At 51.2% G+C, this 12,801-nt stretch overlaps 1 protein-coding gene across 1 annotated transcript; it reads left to right on the top strand.

The window, feature by feature from the left end:
* Positions 1 to 9,761: 9,761 nt before the first annotated feature.
* On the top strand, positions 9,762 to 10,196 carry LOC112464878. The gene has a single exon (XM_025032136.1). The coding sequence runs from the start codon at positions 9,762 to 9,764 to the stop codon at positions 10,194 to 10,196; it is 435 nt and encodes a 144-aa protein (XP_024887904.1).
* The last annotated feature ends 2,605 nt before the right edge of the window (positions 10,197 to 12,801 follow it).

Raw genomic sequence — 12,801 nt, 5'->3', positions numbered from 1 at the left:
GGGACGCGTGTTCAGCGAGTTATGGGCTTGATCCCGCGCATTATTACACGTTGCCAGGGTACACGTGGGACGCCATGCTGAGGTACACCGGCGTGCGTTTCGAACTGCTCACCGACATCGACATAGCGATGTTCGTGGAACGCGGAATACGCGGCGGCCTCAGTCAATGTTCGCTCAGGTACGCGCGATCCAACAACAGGCACGTACCGACGTACGACTCGTCCCAGCCAACTACGTATCTAATGTATTACGACGTGAACAATCTGTACGGCTGGGCTATGTGCCAATCGCTACCGTACGCGAATTTCCAGTGGCTCGACGACCCTGAGAATTTCGACGTGACGACCGTGCCGACGGACAGCGACGTCGGTTACATTCTGGAAGTGGATCTCGAGTATCCGCGGGACCTGCACGACGCCCACGCGGACCTGCCGCTGTGCCCGACGCGCGATAAACCGCCCGGTAAGTGGCAGGAGAAACTGCTCGCTACTCTCTACGACAAATCGCGCTACGTGACGCACTATCGAAACCTGCAGCAATGTCTGCGACTCGGTTTGCGTCTGACGCGCGTTTGTCGAGTGCTGCGATTCGCCCAGTCACCGTGGCTTCGCAGGTACATCGAGCTGAACACGACGTTCAGGACGCGCGCGAGCAACGAGTTCCAACGGAATTTGTACAAACTGATGAACAATGCCGTCTTCGGCAAAACAATGGAGAACGTGCGTGATCACGTGGACGTGCGTCTCGTGACGCGATGGGACGGGAGGTACGGCGCGGAGGCGTTGATCGGTAGGCCGAACTTTCACAGCAGGAGCGTCTTCTCGGAGAATCTGGTGGCGATCGAGCTGCGAAAGCTCAAGGTAAAATTCAACAAGCCGGTCTACTTAGGTATGTCTATTCTCGAGATATCCAAGACACGTCTCTACGAGTTTCACTACGACTACATGGTGCCGTTGTATGGTAACCGGTGTCGAATTGCTTACACGGATACCGATAGTCTGATCTATTCGCTGGAGTGCAAAGACGCGTACGAGCTTATGAGACGCAACATAGACAGGTTCGACACGAGCGATTACGCGGAGAATAACGCGCACGGTATGCCGCGCGTCAACAAGAAAGTGTCCGGTCTGATGAAGGACGAGAACAACGGCGCAATCATGACGGAGTTCGTGGGTCTCAGAGAAAAGATGTACACTTACAAGGTATTCGGACGCGACGACACCAGGAGAATAAAGGGTGTTAAAAGGAACGTAGTCGCGAAGAAGATCACGTTCGAGGATTACGTGGCGTGTCTGCGAAACGCGCGCGAGCTGAAGACGCGCCAGTCGTGCATACGCTCGACGTTGCACGAGGTTTACACAGTGTCGGAGCAAAAACTAGCTCTCAGTCCGCACGACGATAAGCGATACGTGACGTTAGACAGCGAGAAAACGCTTCCGTAAGGACATTACGGAATACCGCTGTAAAAAGAAGCAATATTATAGGCTTTCTAAAATTGTTTTATTGTACAAAATTAATAACACGTAAGAAACAAACCAATAAATGTGTAAACTTTTATTAATAATAAAGTACATTACGTTGCGCGTGTCCACAAATGTCTAATTATTTTCTGTTGCAACACAGACGCCTTATCTATCCACGAATTGTGCGAACTGTCCATTCCTAGCCACTTCACGTACGCTCGATTGCCGCGCTTACGCAGGACTTTTTCCATGAGATAGACGTCGGGATTGGAGACGCGTAGCAACTCGTGTTCGTAGAATCCTCCGGCTATCGCTTCTCCGCGAATGTCTTTCAGCAGATACGTAACAGGATTGGTCCTTTGTACTTTGGCTATGCAAAAGATCTCTGTGGTCCAATTGGGAGTGTAGCCTTTTTTGAAGATCGTTTTGAATTTGCTCACGCGCACCGGATCGTCGACTCGAAATCTCGCCGGCGCGGCAATTTTTGCGCGACTGTACACCGTGCGCAGCAGTTTTTTGGCGACGGCAGGCGTCACGTCCACCGGACGCATTCCGATCGTTCTGTGTCTGCGACGATTGTAATTCGACAAGAGGCGCGGCAGCGAACCTATCCACCTGTACGATCCCTGGAGCGTAAAGAGCTTCCACATGTCGTTTTTCAACGTGCGATTGAATCTCTCCACCACCGAAGTTTTCATCACCGAATACGTGGAGTAGTGATTCACCTTGTGCGCGTCGAAGACTGTGCGCGCGTCGGCGTTGTAGAATTCCTTTCCTTTGTCCGTTTGCAGATTCCTAGGGTGTCGCGCGTCATCGCGAAAGATCTTTCGAAGAGCCGTCGTGACCTTTCCGCTCTTACTGAGCGGGATCGCCCAGGCGTACTTGCTCAGCACATCGATGACCGTCAAAATGTAATTGTGGCCGGTGTTTTCGCGCGAATAGGGACGCATTTCGACCACGTCGGCCTGCCACAGGTCGTCGTAACCGCGCACCACGACGCGGCGGCGTGGAAAGTTTTTTCGCGTCGGTGCGTGCAATTCCTCCACGAGTCTTCGTTTTTCCACGCTCATTGTTTAAGAAGCTGTAAAACAGTCTTAATTGCAATGATTTCAACCTCGTGCTTATCTACGGTACTTTTCACAACAACAAACTCTTCTTTTATCGCATCACTTAAAGTCTTTCTGAGCTCCTTCGTAGCTCATGTTCGTCGTGTCGGTGCCTACCTCCGGCGCGGCCACGCGTCGTATCTTGCGCTCCGACACGTCGTAGGAATTTTCACGCAAGAGAAGCGCATCGTTTCGCAACGTCGCGATTTCGTCTCTTACACCTTGGTTCGCGTTTGTCACGATGACGCCTTTGAACTCTCGATCGACGGTGTTCTTGTTCTCGATTTCTTCGATCACGGCACTCTTGAACCGTTCGATCGCGTCCTCTACGTAACTCTTGTTCGTCGCGTCGGTACCGATATCCGGCGCGGCCACGCGTCGTATCTTGCGCTCCGACACGTCGCGCGTCGTAGGAATCCTCGTTCAAACGGAGCGCGTCGTTCTTCCTGATCTCATCGGTCACAACGCTCTTGAGCTGCCCGATCGCGCCCTCTACGTAGCTCTTGTTCGTCGCGTCGGTGCCGATCTCCGGCGCGGCTACCCGCCGTATCCGGCGCTCCCTCGCGTCGTAGGAGTTCCGATTGGAGAGGAGCGCGTCGTTCTTCACCGCCGCTATCTCGCCTTTCAATTCTTCGGTCGCGCTTCTCTTTGATCGTTCGATCGCGTCCTCGACGAAGCTCTTGTTCGTCGCGTCGGTGTCGATCTCCGGCGCGGCCACCCGCCGTATCTTGCGCTCCATCGCGTCGTAGAAATCTTTGCTCATGAAGAGCGCGTTGTTGCGCGCGTAATTGCGCAGGGACTCGATCGACGAGCGTAATCTCACCGTGGACGCACCGTCGATTCCGTCACCGTTGCTTCGATTTGTCAGAGACATGCCGAACTTGTTCACGAACATCGCGGAGGCGCGGGAGAGCGCGCGATTCGTACTGCCGTCGCGATCGACGCGACCGATCAATTTATGACAAAACCGGCCTCGCGAAGTTCCTCGATTATCGACAGGATTTCGTTGTCGTGAGCGTTGTTGCCAGCCCGACGAGAGGCGTCTAGCAGTCGAAGTCGATCGACCAGCTCGTTGGGATCGTCCCAGTGAACTAATCGATCGCGTTGTCGGTCAGTCGCATGGCCGACGGTAGCCCGGCACCTTTCGTAGTTCCAACTCTGTGAGACAGGTTTACGAGCGGCGCTATTATATTTTTGTATTACGGTCCCTTGTTACCCTTGACGGGATTGTCGGCTTTGCTGCCACGTTTGTGAGCGCTGGTGGAGAAAAGTATACTCCTGTACGTTAGTTTATCCTTGTCCGTGTAGATTTTAGCGTCGGGTTTTTCCATGAAGATCAACTCGTACAGGCCGCGCGTGCCCTTGTACCGTACACCGTCGATGACCATGGAGTCATCCGCGTTCACGTCGAATCGCTTGTTACCCAGCATCGTGTCTTTCTCGCCGAAATGCACTCCGTAAACAGTGTCGATCTCCTTGTTTTTGTCACCGCCCAGAAGAGCCCCCAAGTATTCCCGCCCTAACGGTCCTAGTTGGCTATTCAGAGCGTCACGACCTTCTGCCGTACTCAAAGATTTCCTGACGGACTTCTCCAACGTGGGAGGTGAAGTCGTCGTCTCCGAGACGATTTCGCGTTCTCTGGGCAAAAACTGGACCGAATCGGCGCGGATTGGCGTGGAGCTCATCACGGCCGTCGTCGCGAGAGCCGAACTCAGCCGTGCTAGACGCGACTCTCTTTTTTCCGCTGTCGTGGTTGTCCTGATTGGCGTGAATACGTCGTCGTAGTCCTCCCCGTAATCGCGCTCCAGGTCGGCGCCAGCATCGTCGTCGTCGCCGTTCTCGCTATCCTTCTTCGCTCTTTTCGTAGCTTTCACTTTTCTCGCGAGCGTATGGCTACCGCCACCGTCGTCGTCGTCGTCAATCTTGCCCGGTTTTTTACCCCTACGTTCCACGTCATCGGCGAGCCGTTTCAGAGGTTTGACGATAGGTTCGTACCTCTTTTTCAGAGCGATCTCGCTCACCATTTTCCGGCCCTGAGAGCGGCGTACTTCCTGCGAATCGAAGCGCGCGTTTTGGCTATCTCTCGCGCGGTATTCTCTCCCGCGATCGCGCTCATACTCGCGTCGTTCGGCGAAGCGTACTGATCGGCTCTACAGCACGGCGAAGTCGTGGAACCCCCGTCTGTACCGTCCACCTCGCAACGCGCTGTCCTTGTCTATCACGGCGAAACCGTAGGTGCGTCGCCAACACTCGCGACAGAAGGCGCGAAACTCGTCGTACGACATATCGATGTTCACGTGATCGTCATACATGTGTCGCAGATTGGTGCCGTCCTGCCTGAACAGTATCAACAGATTTGCGTTATCGCGCACGAGATGTTTCGGTATTTTGGCGTACGTCTGACAGAGGTAGAAGCAATCGATATTCGAATGTCGACCCATAGAAAAGTACTCCCTCATTCTGTCCTGCTTGTCGCAGGCCACATCATCGAAGACGAAGACCGAGTCGGGAAGCGCCTCGTCGGGCGGAACGACGTCGCGATTGTCGGCAAACACGCGATAGGTTCTCGTCCATAGGCTCGAACAATCGTTCGAGATATCGATACTTCGGTTGTTGCAGAGATTTCGAGTACACGTATACGTTCTCGAAACAAAGACCGTGCGGCTGTTCCAGCAGACTCACCAGAACGTTTGTCTTACCCCAGTTAGAGGGATCGCAGATGATGCAACGTACGACGTTCGGTAAAAGAGGACCGTGTCTGCGCGATTTTCCGCTTTCTCCCTCGGTCACGCCCTACCTTGTCAGCGTTTTGCGATCCGCATTCGAGACTCCTATCGTCACCAACTGTCGCACGAATCGCATTGTGCCTTCTCTTTCTCTCTCTCGGTTTTTTCCTCAAGCGCGCGCTCGTTCGCGATGAGCTCCCGAGCGCCGGGGTAAGGAGAGCGGAGCACGGACGTTGTTTCGTTTCGTCGCGCGTGCGCAGACGCTTTGCGCGTAGGTATAAGTAGCGCGAGCGTGTCGCTGTATCCGTAGAAATTCGATCTAAGAAGCAACGAATCGTTCGCGTGCATCGGTGATCGAGATGTTTCCCATGATACTGACGGACAGGCGCGATATTCTCGATTTGACCGCCGAAGAGCTGGAATTCGTTCCGAAGATCGTTCTGTTGCGTAAATTTGGAGAATATGTGCACTTGGTGTGGGACCGTTTGCCCGAAAATATAAAAGCGGATTTCGAGGTGCAGAGATATCGCTCGTCTATGGAACATTACAATCGTCCGTGGCAGCGAACGCACATAGACGGTCCACCGCCGCTCGTCAAGGATTGCTACGAGTGCAACCGCGCGCTCACTCCAAACGGTGAGTCGTCGAAACGTTTCCGTTCGAATTAAAGAAGAGGAAGAAAAACCCTCTCGCAACCGCGACCGAATGCGCGGCGCCGGTCTACTCAATCGCGCGATAAACGCTCTTCCCTTCGAGCTGCATATACCCGGCTATCAGTTTTGCGGACCCGGTACGCGTCTAGCGAAGAGACTAGCGCGCGGCGATAAAGGCATCAATCCGTTGGACGCGGCGTGCCGCGAGCACGACGTCGCGTATTTGCGAACCGGCGAGTTCGCCGAACAATACGTCGCCGATTGATTGCTCGCCGAGAGGGCGTGCGAGCGCGTCACCGCGAAGGACTCGACGGTCAGTGAGAGACTCGCCACGGCGGCCGTATGGGCGGCTATGAAGGTGAAAACGAAACTAGGCATGGGTATAGAAAGGAAAAGAGGAAAAAAGAGGAAAGGAACGGGATCGAGCGGGAAGAACACGAGGACAAGGAGAAAGAGGCGGAGGATACTTCCGACAGCGAAACGCGGTGGCTTCTTGCCCTTCCTACCGATGTTGGGCGCGCTCGGTTCTTTGATCGGTGGCGCGGCTGGCGTGGCTAAAGCGGTGAGCGCCGGCAAAGCGGCGCAAAGGCAACTCGAGGAAGTGCAGCGACACAATCGCGCGATGGAGGGTCGCGGGTTGTACCTCGCGCCGTATAAGAAGCGCGGAGGTGGCGCAAGGAGAGTCGCCGGAAAAAAAATTTCGCGAAAGAAGACGTTAGCGGCGACGTCGGATCTGCCGCCGTACGGTGTCACGACGAACGAGCAGCTCGATCAATCGGCGCGTCGCCTACGCATACCGTTCTTCCGCGGGGTATTCATGCGCGACGCTCTGCCGACGAGGGTACGACACGCGGAGTGCGGCATCGTAAATCTCGACGACGCGGCGGGTCCGGGCACGCATTGGGTCGCTTACGCAAAGAAAGGGAACGCGGCGACGTACTTCGACGCGTTCGGAAATCTTCGTCCGCCGAGGGATCTCGCGCGATATCTCGGCGGTGACGGCGAAAGCGCGATCGTGATGTACAATCGTCGCGCGTTTCAGACGTTCGAGCAGAGAATCTGCGGACAGCTGTGCTGCGATTTCTTCGCGAGATCGATTGGGGGGAGTGGCGGAAGATCGACGTTCTCCCGCGATGTCGCTGACGCTCACGTTAACCGGAACCAGCAGCGTTCTCGCGGCGAGTCATTTTCCCGCTTTGGATCTGAGCGACGGCGAGTACGAGCTGGGTTTGGCGACTTTTGAGACGTACAACTTGATACCGAACGTTACGCCAGCGACCAATCGATTCTACTTCGGCGAGGACGACCGGAAGATCGTTGTTCCGGAAGGGTCGTACGAGCTGCGAGCCGTGAGCAGATATCTGCGCGCCGCTCTTCTTCATCGCGAACGTCGCGCCCGCGAGAAAGAGAAAAAGAAAGAAAAGAAAGAAAAACTGCAGGCCGATAGCGCTGGACGGGTAAAAGAAAAAAACGAACGGAGAAGGACGACGACGACGATGATAACGACGGTTATCGCATATACGAGGACGAAGACGACGACGACGACAACGACGGTTATGGCATATATTTTTTTTTTATTTATTTATTATATATGAAATATTATATATGAATTATATATTATATATAATTATATATGAATTATATATGAAATATTATATATGAAAACGACAGTAAGAACGACGACGATGACGGTGGTGGGAGAACGATACTCGCTCTTTGCGCCAACGAGAATACCATGAGGAGCGAGATTAAATGCGCCTACAGAGTGAATTTTACAAAACCTAACAATATCGGTTCTCTTTTGGGTTTCTCGCGCGATCGTATCCTAAAACCGAACAAATGGTACGTTTCTGACGGACCCGTTGACGTCATGACCGTGAACATAATTCGCATCGAATGCAGCATCACCACGGGAGCGTACAGCAACGGACGCTCGGTGCACGCGATACACGAAATCGCGCCGAAAGTTCCACCGGTATATAAACTGTCAGAGACTCCGACGCAGATCATTTACCTCCCGATCGTTGTGCGAAACGTCACCAATATCACGGTGCGAATCGTGGATCAGAACGATCGATTGATCGACTTTTGCGGCAAGGAGATAACGATTAGACTGCACGTACGTCGTCGCCGCGGTTAGTGTGTGTGTGCGCGTATCTCCGCGATTTGAGGAGAGAGAGCGAGAGGGATGCTCGTTCTGAACGGATCGAGCGCGAATTGTACGAACGAGCGAGCTAGCCCGTTCTACGGCGAAATCGAAAGCGTAAGGAAGAGAAGAGGCGGTGGTGGTGAAGGAGGAAGGAGAGCCGTTCTCAGCAACGCCAACGTCAGGTTCCTACGATCGCTGGGTTTCGCCGTGAGAAACGCTTCGCCGCCGCGTCGTTTCCACATTGACGAAAGAAAAGACCATGGCCGACATTCTGAGTATCGGCGGTGAGCCAATCTTCGACGAGCGCATCGTCGGAATCGAGACTCACATGTAAACCCGTACGTCAACACGACGTTCGGGCACAACGACGAGATACGAATAACCATACAGCAGCAGGATCTGTATACACTGCCGTGCGACAGTTTCCTGTATGTCGAGGGACGACTCTATGACGACGCCGGCGGCGCGGCAACGTCGGAGGCGACGAGATTCGATACGAACTCGACGGCGTGAAGATCGACCGGTGTAGAAACGTCGGAATAACCAGCACGATAAAGAACGTGTCGCTGACCGCCGAACGAGCCAGGAGAGCCCATCCCGTCAATTCAACTTTTACGCCTTTGAATATTTTCTTGGGTTTCTGCGAGGACTACAAACGCGTGGTGATAAACGCGCGATACGAACTTATCCTGATACGCTCTCGTAGCGACCACAACTGCGTCGTAGATCCGAAGAAAATCGTACCGAGAGATCCGGCCAAGGATCCTAAAATTACACTACTAAAAGTACAATGGCGTATGCCGCACGTGGCGTTAAACGACGTGACTAAACTGTTGCTATTGCGAACGTTGGAGAGCGGACGATTTCTGAGCGCGGGCTTTCGCTCTTGGGACCTGTACGAATTTCCCCTGCTGCAGAGCACGACCAAGCATTCGTGGGCCGTGAAAGCCGCGCCGCAGTTGGAGAAGCCGCGATACGTCATATTCGTGCTGCGGACCGGACGGCGAAACGAATTTACGGTTCGATCATTGCGCGCTCGCCAACGTGAAATTGTATCTCAACTCGGAATTCTATCCCTACGACGACGTGAACGCGGATTTCGAGAGCGACAAGTTTGCCGTGCTGTACGAGATGTACGCGAAATTTCGAGGAGCGTACTACGGGGACAGTCGCGACGACGCGCTCTTCTCCCCGCGCGAATTCGCGCGTGTAGCTCCGCTCGTGGTGATCGATTGTTCCCGCCAAAACGAAGCGGTGAAGAGCGCCACCGTGGACGTGCGCATCGAATTCAAATGCAAGGAAAACGTTCCGCCGAAGACCACCGCCTTTTGTCTCATCGTTTACGATCGCGTCATTGAGGTCCACTGACCAACGTGGTGCGCAAAATTATCTAACGGAAAGATGCGATTGTGGGACACCACATCCCGGAAATGAGAGATATATAAATACGGGGATCCTTCGATCGTTCCTCAGATCCCGTTAAGAATGAGCAGCTTGAGTGTGAATTGTTCGACGCGCACCGACTCAATGGCCGCAGCTGCAACGACGACGACGATCTTCGTCGACCTGCAGGGATTCGTGGTGAGCGACAGATTCGTCGCGAAGGAGGTGGCCGTGCTCCGAAGCGAGACGCGCGAACTCGCGCATCACGGTTTCGCGCGCCGATGGCGTGGGACCTTCTCACGAGCGCCGAGAAAGCGAGGGCTAACTGGCTGATGGCGAACCATCACGGCTTCCGTTGGAAAGACGGGGACGTGGACTATCGCCTAGCCAGGTCGATTATTCGACGCGCGGTGTGCGATGACCTGGGTGAGAGAAGAGAGACGCCCGGCGCGCGGATATACGTGAAAGAACTCGAAAAGAAGAGGTGGCTGGAGGAGATCCTCGGCGACGCCGTTCGCGACGTCGACGCGACGATCGAGACCATCGACGACGAGTACGACGACATCAATCGATTGGAATTTCTTCGGGCCGATCGGGCGTTTCGCTGCGGACGTCATCAACGGTGCTGCGCTATGGAGAACGTAATGAAGTTGCGCGACTGGTGGAACGAGCGACGTGATTGTTTTTCCAGCATCAACTCCACGGATCAAATATAAATATGTATCCATCTATGTATATATATAATATTTTAATCAATAATAAAAAACTGATGCAAAATCGACGAACAAAATTATTCATTTTTTTCCGCATACTTACACCGCATATACATTATACATATAATCGTGCTCGATAACGCCGAGCGCGAGAGCGACAGCGTCGAGACGACCGCGAACGATGCGTAAGCGAACGAGAGCGTCGAACTCGAAGAAGAACGGTGGAACGCGAGAGCGAGTGATAATGCCGAGCGCGAAACTGAGCATAGTCGGAAGCGTCAAGCGGAAGCGCAATATCGGCGGCAGGAGCGTCTAATCTCGTTATAATTCGCACGTATTTATCTTTATATAATACTTATTTATTATTATATTTATAGCTATAAATCACAGATTTTTGTATAACAGATTTCATAATGCAAATAAAAGAGAATTATATTTATTTGATATTAAACATTACATCTATATAGTTATTCAATATTTACTTATATTACTCGTTTGTTGTATTTATTTTTTATCATTTTCACTTATTTATTTGCTATTGGGGAGGAGGGGGTGGGCCAGTTTTCACCAACGTCGTCGTCGTAGTCGTCGACGTTTATCAGGTCGGCGTCGACGTCTATCAGGTTGACATTCCCGTCCTCACCGTTGCCGTCTTCGTCGTCGCCATCGTCGTCGCAACATGCATCGCGAAGCTGCTCCGTCGATGTATCGAGTCGCGCAGCATCCCGATACATGCTGCGAATCCGAGCGGCGTATAAACGCATGTGGTTCTTTGATTTTTTGAGCACCGATAGGATGAGTTCTCTGCGCAAAAAAATACATATTATTAATAACAGAATATATAAATGAATATATACATGTTTGTATAAATAAATATATAAATAATATAAAGATGATAAATAAACAAAACAATTTCCGTCGCCAGCAAATAATTCAAAATAAGTCGTTTTATTTTCGACCCAACTGGCCAATTAAAACAATATTGCACGACGTTTCGACCGAATTCCGGTCCTTACCAAGTGCTATTAATTTAAGTTACACCGATCCGCATAACAAATTGCATCGTTGACGTGGTGTCCTGACAACGTCAAGACAAACGCAAAACTAAACAAAAGAGAAAATAATACATTTAACAATAGAAAAACTATACAAAATCGTTACAATATCACGCTGGTCAAAAACAATAAAATTAATTAACACTGTAAAAATTGGTTAAAAGCTTACAATTCCTATGCGTTCCAAAACACACGGTGAAATCAAAACGTCACCAGCCATATCGAGGCACAACGTCCGAACAGTAAGACAGTCAAAGTCGAAATGAAGTTGTCAAACGTAATCCGCGGATAGCAAACGGCGCTCTGATGGAAAAACGAGCAGAACCGAATATACAGGGCCGACTAAGTGATACCTATGACCCGGTTATAAATAGATGGCAGGCTCTCAGTATCGTTTTGTAAATTGACTGTGCAATCATGTTTTTTAATGAAAAACATTTCCGATATTTCTCTTTTTTTGAAATGTTTTTCTTTGTATAAAATTTTCGGGTGTTGCCACTTGAAATCATGATTGTGTGTAAGGCGATGTTTGCTCACAACAGAATGATTATCTACATTTTTCTTAATTGGCCAGTTTTAATTGGCCAGTTGGGTCGAAAATAAAACGACTTATTATAAAGATGATAAATAAATATAGGTATAAATGTTTATAATATAAATAATTAAATGTAAATACTGTTATTTTTTATTTTTTGATATAACAATATAATTTTGCGTTTGTCAAAACTTACATTCGATTGAACATCCGTGCGTCCTCGTCAACGCGAATCGTTACTTCCAGACAGGGCGGCGCTCTATCGATAATATTCCTGAGGCGATGCTGCAGCTGCAGCATCGCCTCGCGTAAGTCGTCCGTAGCCCTAGCTACGGACAAAACCTGAACTTGCAGCACATTGGCAATTTTCTTCAAGTTGGCAATTTTCTCTATAGCGTTTTTTTATACAAAAATTTCGGTCACTAGCTTGATACACTACTTGTGGTTGGACTACGCACAAGTCTAGCCTCGAGTCCTTATATATCGAGGATGTGCAATAAAATAAGGAAGTGCGATCGAAGAAGGGATGTGCAATCAAAGAAGGATATTGCGCGATGAGAACTATTTATAATATTTATATATATACAAAATAGCGTTTTCCATAGAGAGAGAAATTGCGTTTCTTTTTTATCAAACCGACCAAAGTCCACCGGAATCGCCGACGCATTTTTCCACCCCGAGACCCCCGCCACCACCTGTCCGCGCTATCGCTAACGAGCATCCCACGTAGACCGCGCGTCGCGTTCATATCGTCGCTAATAAAAGAAGCAGGATATTGTGTAATAAAAACTATTTTAAAAAATTATCCTTTGCACAGAGAGGAAGAAATGCATTTTTTATCAAACGGACTCACCCGCCGGAATCGACGCATTTCTTCCGCCCCGAGACCCCGCTGCCACCTGTCCGCGTTATCGGCAACGAACGTCACCACGTAGACCGCGCGCGGCGATCGCGCTCATATCGCGAGACGCCGTTATCGCAGTTTCGCCGTATCTCTCGCTCTCTCTCGTTCTCGACG

The sequence above is a fragment of the Temnothorax curvispinosus genome, unplaced genomic scaffold (genome assembly GCF_003070985.1).
Source record: "Temnothorax curvispinosus isolate PA1 unplaced genomic scaffold, ASM307098v1 QBEX01014672.1, whole genome shotgun sequence".
NCBI lineage: Eukaryota > Metazoa > Arthropoda > Insecta > Hymenoptera > Formicidae > Temnothorax > Temnothorax curvispinosus.
This window is presented reverse-complemented; position numbering and strand designations above follow the sequence as displayed.